Genomic DNA, 23425 nt, shown 5'->3' with positions numbered 1-23425 from the left:
TCAAGACCACATGGCATTTAGGCACATGTATTCAGATGTTTTGAGACTAAGCCAGGTCATTTTGATATTTAGCTAAATAAACGTTCACCTTGTGAACGTTTTAAATATGACTATTACTACAGAAAGAATTGGATGTCTAGCATATATAAATTTAACCAATTCAGTTTGAAATTTTAAAAGCCACATTATATTTAGCTACTATATTAAACATAAAATCTTTAGTAGAACACAACTCATTTACTATTCACAGCTATTTACTTTTTTAACTTTATTTTAAAAAAGAAAGATAAATGAACAAATTTTAAGCATTTTGCATAAAAGTATACAAATACATTTTTGTCAGTGCTTGGCTCTTTTTTTTCCAAAGGTTTGATAGTGTGCATTAAGGTCTTACTAGTTACAATGAACAAAAAGTACATGTAAAATAGGATTAGGATGTAACCCGGAATTAGTCAAAGTTTTCTTGGTGTATAAGGATTTAGCATAATGTTTTTTTTTTTTTTTCTTGAACTTCACGCAGTCTGTGAGTTGTTTCTGGGGTGTTCAGAGCTTTCTGGGGTTAGTATCCCATTATCAGTGACTGCATTTTATGTCTGTTCTTTTGTTACTGGGTTATCTCACTTAGGATGATATTTACTTTTGACTAGACCAAACTTAATGAAAGTTAAATATTAACTTCTAGAGCTAATATCTGGGAAGCTACAGATGGCCTCTTCCCTGTACTCTTTTATTACCCTGTAATCATTAATCAGTTTTGCTTTGACAACCTTCTTTTTTATTAATTTATTTTATAAAATATTATTATAGATCACAAAATTTGTAACATACTAATATATGCAGAGACTTCCACATTTTGGCCTTCCTTCTTTTTGAGCTTCATATGATCTGAGAGTTGTTTTTTTGGGTATTCAGATATTTCTAGGGCTAGTATCCAATTATCAGTGACTGAATACCATGTGTATTTTTTTCTTTTTTAAAAATTTTTATTAGATACTCTATACTTACATTTGAGATGTTCTCCCTCCCCTTCCATTTGCCTTCACAAAGGTGCACTCTCTCCTAAACACACTCTTACCCTACTGCCTTAGAATTTCCCTATATTGGATAAACATGCCCTCCCTAGAACAAAAGCTTCTTCTCACACTGATGCTAGACACTGTTATCTTCATCACATATGCAACTGGATCAATAGGTCTCTCAAAGTGTGCACAAAGGTTGATGTTTTAGTCCATAGGTTTTGGAGGGTTTGGTTGGTTGATAATGTCATTCTTCTCATTAGATTGCAACCCCTTTCAGCTCCTTAGGTTCTTTATTTAGCAACCTCATTGGATTTTTTTCCCTTTGAGTTTGTTTATATAGTGGATTGCACTGATTTATTTCCATATGTTGAACCATCTCTGCATCCCTAGGATAAAGCCTACTTGGTCATGGCGGATAATTATTTTGATGTGTTCTTGGATTCTGTTTGCAAGAATTTTATTGAGTATTTTTGCATCAACGTTCATGACATAAATTGGTCTGAAGTTTTCTTTGTAGTGTCTTTGTGTGGTATAGGTATGAACATAATGTGGCTTCGAAGAACAAGTTGGGTGGTATTTCTTCTGTTTCTATTTTGTGGAAGAGTCTAGAAAGTATAGGTATTTGGACTTTTATAAAAGTCAGATAGAATTCTCCACTAAACCCATCTGGTCCTGGGATGTTTTTGGTTGGGAGGCTTTGGATCTACATACATAGCAAGGATGGCACTGTCTGACATCAATAGGAGGGGACTTTCTAGATCCTGTGAAGGCTCTTTCCCCAGTATAGAGTAATGCCAGGGAGTTGATGTGGGAGTGGGTGGGTGGGAGGGGGAGCATCCTCATAGGAGCAGGGGGAGGAGCATCATTAAGGGGTGAACCAAGAAAGGATAACATTTGAAATATAAATACAAAAACTATTCAATAAAAAGTTTAAAAAGATAATCAAACCTTATGTTTAATTTTTTCAGTTTACTGTTATGTAAAAAATTTGTATAGTTTTATATTAAGATTTATATAGTTAATTCAATAATTTAGGAGAAATTAAATATTAATAAATTATTGAATGAATGGTTTAAAAATTTTTAAATGTATTTCTAACACTTTAGGAGGATGACAGGTACATGATCTCATGTCTTTTGAAATCACTGTTCCAAGTTTGCCAAAAGAATTGTTCTCAGGCCATCCCTGTATACCAGGAGGGAGATAAAGAAAGAAAAAAACATAAGAAAGGGTAGTTTTCCAACATTCATTTTATTGATGAGAACTAGGTACACATAACCTGAATGCTTCAAAAGGCTTCACAATTGATTCCATTACATCAGGTATCCCTTGGTGATCATAGAGACAACTAAGGATTTTCTATAAATTTTGTAGACAGTAGCCAGAGAGGGTGGAGCTCATACTCCTGTCAGTGGAGCCAGTAGAACAATGCTAATAATAGACCTTGAAATTTTATCAAAGATATGACAACCTTTGCACATTAATATTCCAAACTATTTTGACGTAAGTGTAATAGTCTTCCTTCATCAAGGAAGCTTCTTTCTAAGGAGATCAAGAACACTACAAAGAACCACCATTGTTCAAAACACAAGGAACAACTGAATATGAAGTCCTCAGTCACAGTGTATCAATCTAAAACACAGCCACTAGTTTTAAGACTCAGAGAACATCACAGAAGTGCCAGAGGAACAAGAGAGAGAGAGTGACTTCTATATATGGTGGGGAAGCTACACTCACGAAATATCAAGAATGTGGTTGCCAAAACATGCTTTGAAAAATGTCAATACTAATTGACTTGCCAACATACACAGAGGTAATTTCACATGTTACTACCCATAGATAAAATACCACAGGCAAGTAATTGCTATATAGACAGGGAAAACCAGTCTTTTCCAGGGATTATATACCTGGTTATCCAATCCTTTTGTAAAAAGATTTATTTATTTTATTAATATGAGTGCTCTGTAACAGACACACCATTAGAGGGCATCAGATCTCATTACAGATGGTTGTGAGCCACAGTGCAGTACCTGGGAATCAAACTCAGAACCTCTAGAAGATCAGTCAGTGCACTTATATGCTGAGCCATCTCTCCAGCCCTGGGTAATCCAATACTAAGCAGTCAGCTTTAAACACCCCCACACACACACATAGGCATCCACATGAACAACACTAACACAGGAGGTTTTACTTATAAATGTATACTTATATGCTTATGTATGTATATACATATATAAAAATAATGATTAAAATAGAGCTGCAAATTTGAGAACTCATGGAAATTAGAGTGAATTGTATGGTAGTAATAGAGGGAGAAACTATAAAAATACAACACTCAAATATAAAATTTTATGGTAGTGCTATGTTCAATTTTCTGAGGAACCACCAGACTGATTTCCAGAATGGTTGTACCAGTTTACAACCCCACCAACAATGGAGAAGTGTTCCTCTTTCTCTGTATCCTCACCAGGATCTATTGTCATCTGAATTTTTGATCTTAGCCATTCTGACTGGTGTGAGGTGGAATCTCAGGGTTGTTTTGATTTGCATTTCCCTGATGACTAGGTATGTTGAACAAGTCTTTAGGCGTTTCTTGACCATTTGGTATTCCTCAGCTGAGAATTCTTTGTTTAGTGCTATACCCCATTTAAAAAGAAAAAAAAAAAAAAAGACGAAAGCTACATCCTTAGTTCCTAGTCTGTGGGAAATGAAACAAAGAAATGAGTGTAAGAAAGAAATCTTGAAACTTCTAGAGGGAAATTTATAAGAAAGAATTCAGTGAATATACTCAGTTAATAAATTTCTAAATATTTGGACCCAAAATCTGTACCATATTCTCACAATTTGCTGCATGAGAGTCACAGAAAAGAAAGTGCTGAACAGACAAAGAACAACCTTCCAGATGGAAAAGTACATAGGATCTTTGACAGTTATTCATAACCCAGAATGTAATATAGATAATATAGAAAGAACTGAAAAATATATAGCAAAATAGAAATAGCATTCAATAAATTGGAAGATAAAGGGAAACATCATTTCAAATGAAGTACACATAGCCAATAAATGGATGAAAAAAAAAAAAAAAACAGAATACCTTTATCCATAAGGAAAACAAATCATTATAGCATTGTGACTTCCTCAAATTGTATCGAGAATGGTAAATAAAAGACTATTTTCAATAAAATAAATGTTTTATTGCTATGTCATGGATTTAAAATAAAGGAAAAAAAAGAAAGTAATTTTGGTTAGAATACAAGGGAAAATATACATACATACATACATACATACATACATACATACATATATACATATATATATATATATATATATATATATATACATATATATAAACGGGAATGTAAAATTTTCAGCTACTGCAATAAACATCAGAAAGTTCATGAAATCCAAGGGTGTTGATTTATACCTCTTATCCCATCACAGGACATGCAAAGGCAGATGACTTGTCCTTTTAAGTACACTTTAGGCTACATAGGAGTTTATAGAACAGTCTATACTGTACAGAAATACTTGGTTTTAACCTCCAAATAAAATGACACAATTACTTGTAAGGAAAAATAAAAGATGCAAAGGATGGTGATATATACAAATAATACATGTACTGGGGACATAGAGGTAAGAGGATAGTGAATTTTTAGCGATTCTGAGCCCCAAGTTACATAGGGAGAAAGTGCCATTTACTGTAATAAAGAGGAGAATAAAAGAGGTACATATATAAAAAAAAGGGGGTATGGAAAAGAAAAAAGTAGAGGAAGTGACGGGAGAGATGAAAATTGAGGAAAGAAGAATGGAAAAATGCAGTCATGAACCAGGGTCACAAACATATAGATTGAATTGTTATCTTTATACTGGAGTATTCAGCATCCACGCTGGACTAGTAATCACTCCAAGTACTTCATACTCATGACACTGATAAGAATTCGATCTTTTGCATGAGACCCTCTGACCCAAATTAAAATGTTAAAGTTCTAGTTCCACTCAAAGTCCAGAAAAATAATTTTTTTATGTGATCTCTGGGAATTCCCCTCCCCTAGAACCAAGATGGATTATTCCGCCCCGCTCCCTCCCACCCCCATCCACGGGGTTCTGTTTAGATGACCAGAGCTCGACAGGCACGTGTCGTGGGTGGGGGCCGGAAGTGGACAATCATAACTTCCTCTTTGAGGACCGCTCAGCCTGTATGATTGGGTCTTGGGCCGAGAAGTCTTAACGCCGGTAAGAATCTTTCCTGGTTGATGACTTGAGTTAAAACTATGACATCCCATTATAGATTCCTAAATTCATAATCCACCCTGCCCCAGCAACAGCCTGGCCCCTGCCCTGTTCCTGGCCGCTGCCCTGTCCTGGCCCATGCCCTGTTCCTCAGAATTCCTGGATGCGGCAGTTAGGCCCAAATGTCGTTAATGCTCCTAGTGTTTCTCAGGAAGGAAAGATCTAGATGAGAGGTTTGGGAATGGTTTTATGGAAAGGCAAAGTTATAGACTATAAATTTAAGAGGAGGTGAACTGTGAAAATTGAAGACTTCATGTTGTATGTGACTGAATACACAAAATTGTTCCCAAATGCTCCATAGGTTACGTCAAGGGTCAGGCGGGCCTAACGGCTAAGATGCTTTGTCCTTTGAAAAAGAGGAGGTGGGAAATTAGTGGAAACTATTTTGGGGAAGGAAACAGAGTGGGGGCATCGCAAAAGTATAGGCATATTTGGTGTCCACAGAATGTTATCGGACATTGATGGTAAAGCTTGCCTCAATTTCTTTCTAGTTTTTCCTTACTAATTAATACCGTAGTGCTTACTTCAAAGCAGCAGCAGAAGGGGGTAGTGAGGATGTAGTTTAAAATGAACATAAACGTTCATGGGGAACAAAATGGGACCCTAGTACAAGCCCTTTTTCAACCTACTCAGCTATTACTTGAGTTGCCAGGCAATCGGCTAACAAGTCCGGGTTCTCTCCACAGATATCTGAAGAAGTAAACTGAACAGGAGAACAGGAACACCCTTTAAGTCCATAAAGGTGCCAGAGAAAAGCAGCAGGGGGTAGTGGGCTGAAAGGGAATTTGCTTTCTACCTAATAATGTTTACATAGTGTCATTCTTTCCCCCAGATTCTTTCGAGCAATCCTGGCCATTAGTCCAGAGAACCATGCCTAGAGGCAACAAGAGCAAGAGCCGCTCCAGGGCCAAAAGGCAGCAGATGCGGGCAGAGAGGCCTGATCTCCAGGGTGCTCAACCCACTGTGGAGGAGGAGGAGGAGGAGGAGGAAACAGCATCTCCTGCTCTTGCCCAGGGAGATGCCGTCAGTTCCCTTGATTTAGGCTCTCTGCAGTTGTCCCAGGAGGCTGCATCCCATAGCTCTCCTGAGTTAAATGTGTCCCATCCAGTCCAGGCTGTTGGTGGTCAGGGTTCCTTTGCAGGTATGGATGAGAGACGTGCAAATGTCTCCATTATAGCAGATGCCATCCAATCTGCACGCAGAGATCCTCTGACCAGGAAGGCCAGCAAAATACTTCACTATCTGCTGGAGAAGTACCAGAAGGATGAGCAACCTCTGGAGGCAGAGATGCTGAGGCTGATCAGCAGGAAGTACAAGGTTCACTTCCCCTGGATCCTGGAGAAAGCCACCTATCAGCTAGAATTAGTCTATGGTCTGGAGTTGAAGGTTGACAACCCTACCACTCACTCCTATTCCCTGGTTAGCAAGTTACCCATCCTCCCTGGGGCAAATGTGGGTGGCAGGAGAGCATTGCCTAAGACAGGGCTCATCCTGACCCTCCTGGGTATGATCTTCATGAAGGGCAACCGTGCCAGTGAGGAAGAGGTCTGGCAGTTTCTTTACATGCAGGGGATATACCCTGGGAGGAGGCACTTAATCTTTGGGGAGCCCCGGAATTTTATCACCAAAGAGCTAGTTGAACAAAATTATGTGGAGTACCGCCAGGTTCCTGGCAGTGATCCCCCAACCTATGAATTCCTCTGGGGTCCCAGAGCCCATGAGGAATCCACTTCTAGGAAAGTCCTGGAAGTTTTAAATAAGATCAGGAGTGGCATTCCTACTTACTATCCTAGGCAGTATGAGGAGGCTCTCCGTAACCAGGCTGAGAGAGCAGCAAGGAGAAGTGAGGCTGTTGGTTTCCATGCTGCCAGGATTCCCTCCCATGCCCAACCTAGCAGGTCCTCCCACACTTAGCTTGCTCTTTGTGATAGCTGTCACTGCACTCAGGAAGAGCCAGTCTTCTAAGTAGTGGGGTGTTTGTGAGTTGGGGTAGTTACATCAAGAAGATATCTTTTGTTATGTATGGGAGAAATATTCCTATCTTTCTTTCTAACAATGCTAATATTCCTGTTACTGAAGATTAATTTGTTTTCCATGTTTCTTAATGTAATGCCTGCCATGCTTATTGCTTTGTCAAGGCTACGTTATTTGGGGTTTTAAATCTATTGGAAAACCTTTACAAATTTCTTCTTTGTAAGTGTAAACAAGACATGGAGAAAGGTTCCACAGAATGTGATGTGCTACAATTGGTCAAACAAAGTAAAGTGGTCAGTTCATCCTTGCCACTCTTGGTTTTGCCTATAGCTTATACTTTTAATAGAAATAAACTTGGTTCCATTACCTTACTGAATTCTGTAAGAAAATAAACTGATAAATTGAGTTTCATATCCAGTCTCTGTGTCATTTCATTATTCACATCAGTCATTCATTGGGTATTAGCTCTTTGATAGCTCCTCCCCACTGACATTATTGTCACTAACAGCGAAGATCCACCCACAAGTGATAAATTAAGCCCCATATCCAGGTTTCTTGTCATTTCATTATTTTCTTCAATCATTATTTGATAACACCTCCCCACAGATATTACTGTCAATGACGACAAAGATCCACCTCTGCCCAAAGGGATTTGGAATTTACTAGCAGCTACACAAATGAAAGATGATAGAAGAGTCTCTAAGACTGAGAATGGGTCCCCAAATGCAGGATTTAGAAAAAGTACTGAAGGAGCTGATGGGGTTTTCCCCACCATAGGAAGAAAAACAATATCAACCAACCATACACCCCAGAGCTCTCAGAGACTAAATTACTGACCCAAGAGTACACATCAAGGGACCCATGGCTCCAGCTGCATGTGTAGCAAATGATGTCTTTATGGGGCATCAAGGAGAGGAAAGGCCCTGGCCCTGTGAAGGCTCAATGCCCCAGTGAAAGGGGAATGCCAGGGCCAGGAGGTAGGAGGGAGTGGGTGGGTGTGGGAGTTTGGGGGGGATGTGGAGCAGAAAGGTAAAAGTTGGAAATAGGAGAGGTTGAAGACAGTGGAAGCCTCAAAATGATTATGCAAAGAATCATAAGTTTCTGAACTCCCATAAATCCACTTTGTCTGGATGAACCACAATGGGGCAGATGTGCAAGGCTCCAAGGAAACACTCTCATAGAGGCAGGGGAAGGGGGAATGGTGTTGGGATTCTGTAAACCCCACCCCTCAGTGAATCCTTCCCCTAACAAATGGGATATGGTGATTCCAGAGGGTAAACCAGGAAAGGGGTTAACATTTGAAATGTAAGTAGAGAATATACCCAATTTTAAACAAAATGAAAGTAAAAAGAAAAGTCTCTAAGAAGGGCACGGAAGAGTGAAGTTCTGATTCAATACAGCTACACATGATCTGATTGAGGTCATTTAGAGCATTGGGCATTTTCAGTTCTTCAATAGCATATAATTTAAGGGGTGGCATAGTTGGTTACATGAGGCCGTGGAAGTGATGAGCAAGGTCAGATGATCAGAAGATGGGCCCCTTGCAGTAAAGTAAGTTGATGAGCAAATATTACTTAGTGTTTTGTAGAGCTGTAAATTTAAACTAGAACAAGTAATACAACATAAATGTCCCTTAGCATCTGAGTGTACCAGGAGGAAATCTTGCCTGGGATAGAAATGATCAGAGCCCATGTGTTTCTCCCAATGCAGGTGAATACAGTGCATAAGCAACACAATCAAGTGGGGGGAATTATTGCTTCTTTTTATCCTTTTTGCATATTACAAAAGGCATTTATTAAATCAGCTTACATGATTTGGTCTAAATATTCTAATAATGATTGTTTATAGGCTGGAGAGTCTGAGAACCCAGCATCTCCTTCTTCTTACAGACTGAATGCCTCAGTGGTCCTGTTGTTGTCTAGTATCATGTTCAAAAAGAAAAAGATAAAAAGAAAAAAAAATGGTAATACTTTGAGATGAGGTTCCTAGAAAACAATTCTCTGTTACTTAGAATGAGCTGATAGAGCCAAATTTTATTTTTAAAGTATATTTTAACCAGGTTTCTTAGAATGGATGTTATCAGTCTTCAAGGACAAGATCTAAATTTGGTGGTGGTAAATGCAAACCCAAAGCGTAATTTTGATGGAAAGAGCATTAAATTAGTACTTTTGAACCCTGAACCATAGCAGAAGCTTAGTTGCTCACACCTGGATATGAAAAGAAGCCTACAAACAAATTAGATATCATTTTCTACAGATAAAACTAATTTTTATTATGATATAATTGCATCATTTCTCCTCTCCCCTTTTCTTGCTCTGCCACCTCCCTTTCACCCACTCTCTAAAATGCCTGTCCTCCTTTAAAAATTTGTACTTGTATACACACAGGTACCATAGTATAGGCTGAGTATGGTGTGTGTGTGTGTGTGTGTGTGTGTGTGTGTTGCAATTTCTTCCAAGATAAAATACTTATTACAAAAAGAAGGAAGGCTCACAAAAATCAGAAAAAAAAAAAAAAAACCAAAAAACTGCAATGTCAGAAAACTGAAACCAGACATACAAGGTCTCTCCTCACAGTTAGATAAGAAGTAACAGCTGGCAGCTGAGCAGCCTGGGAGTAGTGCAGGGAGCTCCTGACATGTTTATTTAAGCAGTCATTACTCAGGCTTGAGTAGGATTTTCAGTTGTGCATCTGTCCTTGAATCATCTATGATATTGTACCTAACCCCTCACATACACCTCTGTAAGAATCCCTAATAAATTTATTGGTCCAATAAGTTGGATTTGAGAGGAACGATATCAGCATATTGCATATTGAAGCTTATAGATGTTTGTTTAGCTCTATCAGAGAAAAGCCATGGAACATTTCATGAGCAAGGTAGTTGAGTTGAGGCATTTTAGGAAACAACAGTTCCTAACAACAGTAGTTGATAATTTTCATTTCTTCTGGGAGATTCATAATGGAGCTTCTGAATAAGGCAAGTAAATTCTGTACATTCAGAATGAGTAAGAATTGTGAGACAAAATATTTTAAAACTGAAAACTATAATAAATGATGGAGACAAGTGCATCACTTGAGCAGTAGCCCATTTTCATAGCTCTGGAAATACAAGACAAAGATAGAAATAGATCCAGTTCTTAAGAAATGTAACAACAGGATTGGAGAGACGTAAGGAAGAAAGAGTGCTTGGAGAAAGGGTCAGAGAAAGGGAAAAGGGAAAAGATGGAGGGTGAAGTGGTACAATTAGAGAGGGAGAGAAAAAGGACAAGAGATGAGAGAGTGTGGGAATGGCTAAGAGCACTGTATTTTTCTTCCTTATTTAGTCAATAATTTTAAAATTGGGATCCACACTCACAGTGTCATTGCAATCTAATTACTTCCAATGTTTTTATAATCTCATCACATTATGAAACCATAAATGAACAGGGTAATATATTCTGTACTATATATTAACGACTCTGACAATGAGAAACCATGTAAATGGAAAAGATATATCCACCTTAAAATGAAGGGCAGTATTATGAAATTCTTCCCCTATTTTTGTATGCAATACAGATTTCAATGCAGATAATCTGTGTCTATCCTAGCTCAGGAGTACCTGAGAAGTACAATACAAGATGTTATGCCATAAGGGGAAAAGGGTTGTAAAATATCACAAAACATATTATAGCATTTTTAAAATCAATGAAAATACATCATGACTAATATGACTAAAACACATGTTTTAGTATCATTCTTTCTTGACTCAATGAATTAACCCATTAAAGAAAAAAAAAATTTTTTAGGCTTCCACCTGGATCCACACAACCTGCATCCTGGATTCCCATATACTTGATACTCCTCCAGGGTCAAGTATGGTGAGTCTCTTGGACATCAGATCCACAGCTTTTCTGAAACTTGCCATATGTAGCTTGGGTCCAACAACCAGTGTCCTGTCTTGCTATGCCTGTTACCCCTTATGTAAAGCAGGCAACCTCTAAGCTTACTCAGGATCCCGAATCTTTTTCCCTGTCTTAGTATGACCACCACTGTCTGCTTTACAGCCTGTTGTGTGAGAAGATGTTTTTTGGAGAGATATACTCACATCATATAGGGAGTCCATGACAGAACAAACTTAAGTCCAACTTGGTGAAGTAATGAGTTTTGCTGAGGTTACTTGCAGGCATATGGATGAGGGGTTACTTATGAAGAAGAAATGATTCAAAGACAGCTGTATCACCAAAGCCCACCCAGCATCGGTGGGTGGTAGCTCACAAAGGTGGAAACCTGGAACACACTGCTCAGCCTGCAGACAGATCCAGAGGTTGAAGAGTGTCCTTTCCTTGTGACTCTATTTGTCTAAACATCTTCCAGGTACTGTGGCTGGTTTCTGCTCTTACTAGGCATGGGGCTATTCTCAGAGTCTTCTTTGCAGCTTGGCTTGTGTTGAGACAATAGTCTTTACTGTTTATATAGTTGTATAGAGGCAAGGACCTAAGTCTGATAAGTTTCACAGACTTCCTGAATCTATTTTGTGTTGTTTACCTTATTTTAAGGGGCTTCTCTGCAGGATGGAATATTTTGATCTGAAGGAATATGGTATAAAACATTCTTAAATTATTTCTGTCCCCTCTTCTCCAATGTACCCTGAGTCTTGGAGGGTGTTGATTATAGTAATCTATCTATGAATAAGTATTAGGCTATAGTGCAACAGCAACAGTCATTTGTTGCTTTAGTAATGGTTATGAGTTGAGTCTGTCCACAGTGATGATCTATGAATATAAATGTGATTTTCCTCTTATGGAACTAGCCTTAAATCCTATCAGAAAGCCACTGGACTTTCTCATGGTAGAAAAGTCAGTAATGTATAAGTATGCATATTCTGTTAGGCATGTCTGTATTTAGCAGGTAAGGTCCACTGTCAAGCAAGAGTGTTGGGACAATTTTCCTCTAGCAGACTATGTGCCCCGTCTCACCCCATGGAAGGATTGGAGTTTGCAGTTCAGTCCTAGCATAATTTCTCTATGCTCAACAAAGTATGTTTTTCAGAAATAGGAGGGTCTTACAATCTAGCACAGGCATACAACCAACAGTAGTAGCAATACCCTTTATGGTTTGTGAGGCCTCAGGGGCTTCTCTGGCAAACTCACAAAAGATAAACTAACTCAGCCTTTGGACATTTCTTTCAATAACATTGTGGCCCTTAGGAGTGTCCTTTCCCACCCATGTAAAGTACCATTCAATTTTTTTCCTTTAAATTAACCCAGTTATATAGTAGTGTTGTAAGGTACATAGGAATAATGTTGTACCTGATTTTCTTTCCAAAGGTTTCTCACACTTTCAAAACACCCCAAGGTTAGCATCATGCCATTTATATAACAAAACCTTTTGCAGAAAATTGGCAAGAAGAGACAACATCCAAACATCATCTAATAGAAAATAGTGGGTTACAAAGATAGTCTTGGTGACACACTCTGCAACTCTGTTGTCATCTGTTCTGAGCAAGTATTAATTGACCACAGAAGTTCAGAACTAATAAGACAGTAGAGTTGAACAGAAAGAATTTCTACTGCAGCGTGGAAAGTTTACATTCAGTTAAATCAATTGCTTCCTCCACAAATCCAGACTGGGTACAAAGCATAGATAGGAGATGGTAATTCCTATTCATTGTCTGTGAGCTATTATATTTCTATATCCTGGATTTTTTCCATGGAGCAGCCCTACATTTCTCTACCCCTGGGAACTCAGAGGATCTCACTAAATCTTCTCTGGCATTTGCAGGGCCTAAGGGGAACATGGCTCTGTTTTCCCATGTGTACCTGCTAGCTTCTGGGTCATAAAGACCATAGTTTGGTACTGTAGCTATTTCCTCTCTATTTATTATGTGGATGTTGAGGGAGACCTTGGTTGGGCAAAGCATTTCTACCCTTAGTATAACCTATTTCTAGATGCTTCCTTGACATGCCAATTTCTTTCCCCCATGTAACATGACCAACCTTCCTGCTTTGCAGCCATCTTCTATTTTTCTGCCAGAACCAGCCCTACCTGCAATCACCAAAGGCTCCTTTTGTGCTGCCTCTGCCAACATGTCCAGATTTTCTACATCTTCATTCAGAGTCTAGGGTATGCCTGTTCTCCCAAACTGCAATTTTATCCTCAGTCTGTCCATAGGCTCTACTTCTAGTGCCCAGGCCTAGTCTGGAAACCCCAACTGCAATGTAGCTAACACTTGGCTTCCTCAGGGTCCCACATCCATTCTTCAAACAGTCTGACCATATTCACTCATGCTGTAGCCAATCTCTAGGCTTCTATGAGGACCCCTTCCTGCATGAAGCCACACACAGTTCCCTACTAAGGTATCTCTAACCACCCTGTTAATAACACAGACCACTCATATCCTACTGGTGAATCTCTGTAAAGTCTGAAAATAAAATACCTATTTAACTATCTATTATTAAATTTCTAATACTTCTAAATTTATATCCCATATCCTTTATATTTTAAATAAATATTCCAATATTAAGTGAACTTATAGATTATCACAACAACTCTATGAGTAAACATTTTGCAAATTTCACACAAGTACATAAGCACATACTTCATAGATTGTCTTGAGCTCCAAAATTACACTTCCTGCAGCCTAACATAAAACACTATTTTGTTAAATCTTTTTTCATTTCCATCATTTCAAACTGCATCTCAGGAAATGAAAAAGATTCTCTTCTAATTGTAAATATACATTTACAGTGAAAATACAGATAAAAGGATAGCAAGTAGATGAATAAAATAATAATCAATAGCAGCAATATTTATTACATAAATATTCAGTTCTGACAAAATGAAAGCATCAAGAACTTGCCAAGTCAGTCTACTCTGCCTTTTCTCTCTAAAACAGAAATCTTTAGAGTTCTATTATAGACTTCTTGATAGTAATTAATTAACTTTTGATAGTCAAAATCAAAAGATCTTTGTACTTTTGAATTGTTTCATCCTATTTTTTTTCTAATAGCAAACCTCCTTCTGCCTTGTACTGTAGGTTATTACCAAAGTATGCCTTACCATTGTACTTGGAAGACCATAGGCAAGTCTGCCTGGTTCAGGGTCTTCCTATTTCGACTCTTATTTATGTCTCAAAGTCATAAGAACAGTAGTTCCATAGGGCAGTAGTTCCTGTTCTATATCAGTAATACTTTTAAAAAAAATCTTCATACATTAAAGAGTAGAATGCTCAATGCCTAAATACTTTTATCTGCTTTTGGACAAGAAAAAGAACAATAATATAAAGAAAAAAATTATGTTTCCGGATTAGGTTGAGTTTATAGATGAGAGAACATGATTTTTATGTTTATTATGAGGTCATTCGGGGGGGGGGGTTGTTTCCCACCAACTGTCCAGAATCTATTCATAGAAGACAGCAATGGAAGATATTGTCATGGCAGATCCAATGTGTGAATAGAAGAGAACTAGTGCTTCAGCTGCAATTTATATTGTTTAAATTGAAGGAGAAAAAAATCACCCTCACAGACTTAAAACCAAACAAAAATCTAAAATGTATAGAGATGAGATAAACAGTTATAATAGCAATGACTGGATACCTGAAACAAATATTCAGATATATATCACATTTCCCTATAACATATAACTTTATATATGTCCATGTATCATGTATGTGTATGTATATGCATATAGAAATGTAGCTAGGAAGGTTTGAGAATGGCCAGAATTAAGGCTATATTTTTCTTCTTTATAAAATGTTATAGTTATGAACTGAAAACAAACAACATTATAGAATGCATTAGCATTCTTAAATGTTTTCTCTTAAATGTTATCTCTTTCTTAAGAGATAATTTTGGAAGAAAGCATGGAACCTGTTTGTCCTGTCAGTCATGATTAGATAGTCTGTTGACTGAATTGTGTTTGTTCAAATTTTCAGGGGTAAAATTTTACTATCAAAATTTTTGTAGCTACACTGTGTTATAATGATAAGAAAGCACTGAATAATCTTCATCTACTAAATAGGTTTCAAGTGATTTAGTATAATCTGCGGACTCACACTTTTTCAAGTAATCTAAATGTCTGCACTGTACTAATATGCCTTCCATGCTATCAGCAACTCAGATATCTTTATTGAAGCACTAAAATATGTGTGTTCTCTGACCATAGTCAGAAGCATAAATGCCAATTCTTTAACATTTGTCTCTATCCAATTCTCTTCTTTCATTATGTTTCAGTCTACAGATCTGCTGCCACTTCAGGCAACATAGATAGGTTCTGGTTTCATAAAGATTAAGGGCTTTTTTTTTCTTACTGACAATGTTATTATTTGCCTTTCTATTATTTCATGGTTGAGTTCCAATCATGGGAAATATCAACTAGAGCATCACTATCATCTTCACAGCCATGTGCAAAGGAATACATCTTTTTAAACTGTGAAAAATCTTTGACACTTTCACAAAATTCTCTTTTTTTAAAAGATAAAAGTAGTGCACACCTTTATGGGATACATAAATTTCCTGAGTCTATCAGAAAATTTTTACACTTGTTTACATAAAGAACTTGTGCATGTCTTTCAGTTTTGGTTAGGTATACACTGAATGTTCTTTTTATATTTAACAATGTACATAAATGTTCTAATTGTTTACTTTTTTCATGTGACAATCCTCCTGATTTTACTATAGTGATGAATTGTATGTCCACTTTCCAAACTGCTTTATATATTTACATATTTTCTTTGCCAGTTACTGGTTTGTAAGCATACATTCAAATAATGCATGTTAACTATTCATAACAATGGCATTCAATGTGAAATATTCATCTATGCATATATTTTGATTATATTCATCTCCATCCCCACAAATAAAACCTAATATCTTCTTATCCCCTTCTGATCCCTTTATTTTTATAACCTTTAAAATAAATTTTACCTAAGGTGAAATATATACTATTTATCTTTTTAAATCTGACTTTAAGTTGTTTAGTATGCTTATGTTTACTTGCATTCAATTTCTTGAAAATTGTATTATTTTGTTCTTCTTTATTTCACTATAGGTATATACTATATATATGTATATATATATATATATATGTACACACACACACACACACACACACACATATATATATATATATATATATATATATATACAATGATAATGAACAGTAAAGCTGATTTCATTAGTTGGGCACTGTGAATAGTGCCACAATAAATGTGAGCATACATTTATCCAAGTGTAACTGGACTCTATTTTTTTATGTAAGTGTGTATACCTAAAAGCATTATAGGTGTATCATATGATATTTCTATTTGTAAGTTTTGGACACAGTATGGTTCAGAGTTTTACAGTGGCTAGACTAATTTACATTCTTAGGAAAATATCTAAATGTTTATATTTCCTTGTATCTTCAACAGAATGCATTTTTTGATAGCCACTCTAACTTGTGTGAAATAAAGCATTAACCTACTATTATTTTTACCTTGGTCACAACTTGGAGGAATCAAGCTAGTACTGACTAGAAGTCTCCTCTCTTAGGTCTAGTTCTCAGAACATCAGAAGGTAGTAGGCTCTTTGCCAAAGAAGGAAATAATATCAACAGTACTATCGGGCTCGAAAGCCTGTGATCACTAACAATGGCTAGTATGGATTGAATAATGGCACTTTCATCTTGGGGATAAAAAATATCTATCTAACTAGACTTAAAGCCCACTCAATATAGGAAGGCATGCCTTATGTTTTTGTTTTTTTTTTCCTAGCCCAGGATCCATGACTAGCAATTTCTACTGTTATCTTCCTAGATCCATAAAACTTCTTATTGTATTTTAAACACATATTATAACTCTTACCTCCCCTCAATACTCCTTGTTTTTGAGCAGACATGGGCTGCTATAAAAAGCCACTACTGATCAAAATGCAGAGAATAAGTGGACATGATATATCTAGCTAGAGGTAATACATATTCAATACAACCACTATATATAAAGCTCAGGAAACATTACAGAAGGAGGGGGTATATTAAGAGCCTGTGGTAGTTTGAATAAGTATAGTCCTCATAGATTTGTAGACTTGAATGCTTGGTTGCTTAAAAGTAACACTATTTGAAAAGATTAGGAGGTGTGGCCTTTTAAGAGTAGGTACGACCTTGTTGAAGGAAGTATGTCACTGGGGGTGGGCTTTGAGGTTTCCAAAGCCTAAGTCAGTGCTTTGCATTCTCCCTCTCCCTCTCCCTTACCTCCCTCTCCTCCCCCCTCCCTGTTGTAGAATGGGTCTAACACTTGTATTATCTTAATTGGATTCCCAACATTGCAAGAGAATCAGCATGTAAGATGCTGAAGGTCCCTGCCTTAAGTTGGTTTTGATTGGTAAATAAAGCTGCCAGTGACTGAGCAAAGAGACAGAAGCAGGACTTTAGGATTCATGAACAACGAGAGCAAGAGAAGAAGTAGGAGTATGAACCACTATGCCAGAACAGAGTAGGGTCTAGGCCTGAGAAGGCAGAAGAGAGAGCATACCATTCATGTAAGATCCAGGAAAGAGCACCTTCCCATTGGGTCTAGGGAAGCAGAGATGAAATATAGATTTTAGTAAGTAATAACTCAGGAATATTGAGCAGGAAGTGTTCACCACATGTAAGTTTGGGAGTAGCCTAGCCACTAAACTATACTAAAATATAAGGTAGGTGTGTGTGTGTGTGTGTGTGTGTGTGTGTGTGTGTGTGTGTGTGTGAGTGTGTGTGTATGTGTGGGCAGATATTGACGACTATCTGGTTGATTTGAGCAGGATTAATTGGCAATACAACATACTCTCTCAATTTTTCCTGTGGATCCAGATAAAGAATTCCTGTCAGATACTTCTCCTGAACCATTTCTGGCTCCCTGCATGTGGCCAAGTTCCCTGCCATGAAGATAATGAACTAAACCTCTGAAACTTCAAGCAAGTCCAATTCAATTAAATTTATAAGAGTTGTTGCGGTCATGGTGTCTCTTCACAGCAATTGAGCAGTGACAAAGACAGACTCGGAGAACCAGAACTACTACTGTAAAACAGTGGCTTCTATACATGCACATAAAATCTCAACAATAAAGTTGCCTAAACAGGACCTACATAATGACAATATTGGTGAATGGTGCAATGTGTACAAGAGAAATTTTCACAAGGCCATAACCACAGAAAATTACCTACAGACAATCAACTGATGCTGAGAAAGTGAGATTCTCAGCTATGATTGGAGGAGGGGATTCTTTGATATTACAAAGGCTGTATCTATATTCCCTGCTAATAGTCAGTATAGAGAAATGAAATGAGCTCAGATGGGATCCTGCCTCAAAATAAATAGGACTTCAGAGTTTCCTCTCCTTCCCCTACCTATAGCAATCAGGTCAGGCCAAAGTGGTTAGCTGAAACATACCAATATTCCATATCAGGAATATCAAATATTAAAGACTTTAGTATGAATAGTTGGCCTGAAATCAACAGAAGTGTGGTGGCTGGGCACCTATAACCAGTGAAGCTAAGAAAGTTAATGGGAATCACACCTGGAACATGCTTGTAATGTCAGCACTCACATGGCAAAACAGGAGAATTAGTATAAATAAAAGGCTTTCTAAGGCTACATTCAGAGTCTAGCAAACCTAGGTTACTTAGTGATCCCTTGCAACACACACACACACACACACACACACACACTATAAAATATAGGTATAGTAGTTAGTTTTATTGTTAACTTCATACAAATTATATTTGCTTGGAAAGAGGGATTGTTTAGATCAGTTTGTCCTTGTCTCTGGATATATCTGTGGAAGATTATCTTAATTATGTTAAGTAAGATGAGAAGGTCTAACCACTGTCCCCTGGGTTTGGGTACTGAACTGTAACTGTAGAGAAGATGAGAGAGCAAACTGAGAAAAGGCATGCATTCAATAAAACAGTCTCTCTCTCTCTCTCTCTCTCTCTCTCTCTCTCTCTCTCTCTCTCTCTCTCTCTCTCTCTCTCTCTCACACACACACACACACACACAATGAGTCACTCAGTCACTCTTTCTCTCACATCTCTGCTTTTAAATGTAGTTGTGAATACTTTCCTCAAGTTTGTCTTGAAATTCCTGCAATGATGAACTACAATGTGAAATTTTGAACTAAATTATTTCCCTCCCCTGTTATATGTTGCTGACGGCTTTATTGGGAGAGATGTGTCTTGTTTAAGAAGAGTAGATTCATATGTTTTGAATTTATACCTACATCAGCAGAGGCAGAAGGAAAGAACACCATGGTCAGGGCTGGCACTGTTGCTAAGTCCAGGGTTCATTCCAGTTGCATATTAAACAACTCATTGGGCCTGAGGTATAGTCTTACTTTCTGTCTGAAGAACTGACAATTTTTTAAGTAATGGAGACTTTATGGGACATAAAGGATGTACACATCTTTTCTTTTCTTGCGTTTAAGTAAATTATAGAGATGAGTCTCTAATAAGAGTGCTGGCTGATCTTCTGGAGAATCTAGGGTTGATTCTCAATACCCATATGATGGCTTATAACCACCTGTAACTCCAGTTCCAGGGGATCTGATGTCCTCCCTCTTCTGACCACTTTGGGTACTTCCCACACATGGTGCACAGACATATATATTTAATCAGAAAATCCATATATATAAACAAAAATTAAAATGTTTTATAACCTTAATTATTTTCAAAGGGACTTAAGTTTACATAGAATATTTTTAAAGGGAAATAAAATATATACTGCAACTGTTGCTGTGAGACAGGATATCCTTCACATGTCACGGATGCTTCCTCCATGAGCTCTCAAGAATAGTTCTGTCTAAACAAGACCTGATTTTTGGAAGACTTCTCACCTATCAGTACTGGAGATGATTAAGAAAAGAAAGGGTCAGCCATTGTTTGTAGGAGTTTTAGAGTTTGACAGCAGCTTCAAATAAGAAAAAAATAGGTGGGATGAGGAAGGCAAATTTTAGTAAAGATTGTACAATATGGTAGTTAAGGTACTGTGGAGTAGTTAATCACACATGCATGCATTACTTTAGTTTTGACTATGCAGTTTTATCAGTTGACAAATGCTTCACTGATATTGCATGGTGAGACTGGTGAACAAACTGGAAATGTAAACAAGGACCAATAAGTTAGTATATCATAAAGTTCAAATGAGAAATCTGGAACAAACCATAAAATATTAGCAGTGTTAGAAGGTGCTACACAGATTGCTGGCAGAAGACCTTAAGGTTCTCACCAAGTTGTGGATAATTAGTACTACCATATTATGCTATTCGCCAAGGTATTCACACTATTTTCAGAATCATGCTTACAAATTACTTCCTATTTGGACTTGAAACTCCCATTTTAGGAAGAAATATGTAGTTGATACTGTAAGCCTGAGCGAAACATCTATGTTTGGGGATGTCACAGGCTCTAGAATATATCTTACTATCAATATTAATCTAAACAAAACATCAGCCAACAGATTGGGAAAAGATCTTTACCAATCCTACATGTGATAGAAGACTGATTGATATCCATTATATACAAAGAACTCAAAAAATTAGACTCCAGAGAATCAAATAACCCTATTGAAAATGGGGTATAGACCTGAACAAAGACATCGCAACTGAGGAATACCATCAAATGACTGAGAAGCACCTAAAGAAATGTTCAACATTCCCACTCATCAGAAAAATGCAAACTAAAACAACCCTGAGATTCCACCTCATACCAGTCAGAATGGCTAAGATCAAAAACTCAGGTGAAAACAGATGCTAGCAAGGATGTGAAGAAAGAGGAAGATTCCTCCATTGTTGGTGGGACTGAAAGCTAGTACAACCACTCTGGAAATCAATTTGGTGGTTTCTCAAAAAATTGAACATAGTATTACTTGAAGGCCCAGCTATTCCACTTCTGGGCATACACTCCAAAGATGCTCCAACATATAACAAAGACTCATGTTCCACCATGTTCATAGCAGCCTTATTTATAATAGCCAGAAGCTGGAAAGAACCCAGATGTCCTTCAACAAAAGAATGAATATAGAAATTTTGGTATATTTACACAATGGAGTACTACCCAGCTATTAAAATCAATGACTTCATGAAATTCTTAGGCTAATGGATGTAAATAGAAAATATAATCTTAGTGAGGTAACCCAGTCACAAAAACACCCATGATATGCACTCCTGGATAAGGGGCTATTCAGACTACTTTGAAGACATTAAAGGACAGTACATTGGAAACAATTCAAGACATTGTCATCTTAGAAAAATCCTGTATTAAAAAAATTTCAACAGTTGAGGAAATGATAGAATTGCTGAATGAAAATCAAACTAAAAAGCTTCCACATAGGAAATAAAAAAAAAATAAACTGAAGAAAGAAATAGTGGAAAATGTTTATTATATGTCATTAATCTGACATCACATCAAACAAATACAGAGAATAAAGAGGTAAAAAAAATGAACACTAAAGTTTTAAAAATCACCCAAAGGATAGTCAGTTGATCTGTGCCAATAATTCTCAAGTAGAGTACTAATACTTTAAATATATTAAAATGCAAAAGAATTTTTTGAGAATTCATTTTACTCCAGTCAGAATAACTCAGATCAAGACAGCATTCATCCACAAGTTCTGGAGTAAAGTTTAGAAAAAGGAAAGTTACAAACCTGGTGAGTTCTTATTTTTCTAGTTGTCATGGAGATCCTAAAATAAGTTTAAATCTATGGTCAGCAATATGACTAAATAGGTAAAAATATTTTTGCTAAACCTGACAACATAAATTCAGTATAAAAGATGTTCATAGTGGAAGGAAAATAACTCTCCTTCAATTTGTACTTTGACCTCCACAGATACAAAAGCATATGCAAATAATTTCCACTTTGCATATAAAAACAAATAAAGTATAACAAATATTTTAAAACATCAACCAAATGATCCAGCTATAATTTTTAAAATGTTTGTTTGCTTAGATTTCTTTTTTATATGTAAATCATTCTGTTTTGCTGTTACTGAAGATACTGTCTTTTGTTCAGTGTATATTTCTGCCTTCTTTATAAAAATATCTGATATTGTGGGCCTCCGCAGACGGTCTCGGTGCCGCGGCAGAGTGCTGCTGCCCCTCTGTGCCCCAGACCCTGAGCACGTCAAGCAGGCCTACCCTTGCCTCTTCTTGCCAGAGGCGCCCAGCACCCTAATGGTCCGTCTTGGGTGCAAGATGACCAACGAAGAACCTCTTCCTAAAACAGTCCGACTGAGCGAAACAGACTTCAAGTTATGGGTACGGGATGAGTTAATTCTAAGAAGGAAAAAATATGAAGCGTATGTTCAAGCTTTGGAGGGAAAGTACACAGATCTTAATTCAAAGGATGTGACTGGCTTAAGGGAATCTGAAGAAAAACTAAAGCAGCAACAGCAGGAGTCTGCACGCGGGGAGAACATTCTTGTCATGCGGCTAGCAACCAAGGAGCAGGAGAGGCGAAAGTGCACTACTCAAATCCAGTACCTCCAGCAAGTTCAGCAGCCGAGTGTGGCCCAACTGAGATCAGCAATGGTAGACACAGCGATCAACTTGTTTTTCCTAAAAATGAAGGGTGAACTGGAACAGACTAAAGACAAACTAGAACAAGCCCAAAATGAACTGAATGCCTGGAAGTTTACGCCTGATAGGTAAACAAATCATACTCCCCAGTCAAGACTTCCCTGACAGTCCCACCTCGAGAAAGCTGTGGTAGGACAGCCAAGTACTCATTTCCACACCAAGATTCAGACAGACTTTTTGAGCCAAAACAGCCACATTCTTATACTGTCCAGCTTGTAATGGTTAATGTAAAACTTACCAGATCAACCTTGTGTTTCAGCTTCTTTCTCTTCCCCTCCCCCTTGCTTCACAGGCCTGATGCTGTCGGACTATTCTGAAGAAGAGGCCAACTCCTCTGAAAAATTCCCCTTCTAGGACATGTAGACACTTGAGAAATGTTTCTGTTTGAAGAAAACAGGTAAAAACAGAATTCTTAAGTCTGCTGTACATGGTGTCTTCAGACAGTTTGGAGGATTTAAATCATGAATTGAACATGTAAAATTCCAGTAAAATGTAAAAATGGAATATGCATCGCTCTTAACCATGAGCACAGTGAATTAGAGACACTCACTGTACATCAGTTATGCCAATAAGATTG

At 37.4% G+C, this 23425-nt stretch overlaps 2 protein-coding genes across 2 annotated transcripts; both read left to right on the top strand.

The window, feature by feature from the left end:
* Positions 1 to 6179: 6179 nt before the first annotated feature.
* LOC308414881 (melanoma-associated antigen B4-like) lies at positions 6180 to 7223 on the top strand (the record flags this gene model as incomplete). Its single annotated transcript, XM_080910071.1, has 1 exon — positions 6180 to 7223. One exon carries the CDS (start codon positions 6180 to 6182, stop codon positions 7221 to 7223), a length of 1044 nt encoding a protein of 347 aa, XP_080766197.1.
* A 15241-nt stretch (positions 7224 to 22464) lies between these two features.
* LOC308415561 (pre-mRNA-splicing regulator WTAP-like) lies at positions 22465 to 23202 on the top strand (the record flags this gene model as incomplete). Its single annotated transcript, XM_080910604.1, has 2 exons — positions 22465 to 22916; positions 23139 to 23202. The coding sequence occupies 2 exons, from the start codon at positions 22465 to 22467 to the stop codon at positions 23200 to 23202; spliced, it is 516 nt and encodes a 171-aa protein (XP_080766730.1).
* Positions 23203 to 23425: the final 223 nt, after the last annotated feature.

This window comes from Micromys minutus (genome assembly GCF_963924665.1).
Source record: "Micromys minutus genome assembly, chromosome: X".
Taxonomy (NCBI): domain Eukaryota; kingdom Metazoa; phylum Chordata; class Mammalia; order Rodentia; family Muridae; genus Micromys; species Micromys minutus.
Note: the sequence above shows the minus strand (reverse complement) of the source record. Positions and strands in the feature narration are given on the sequence as shown.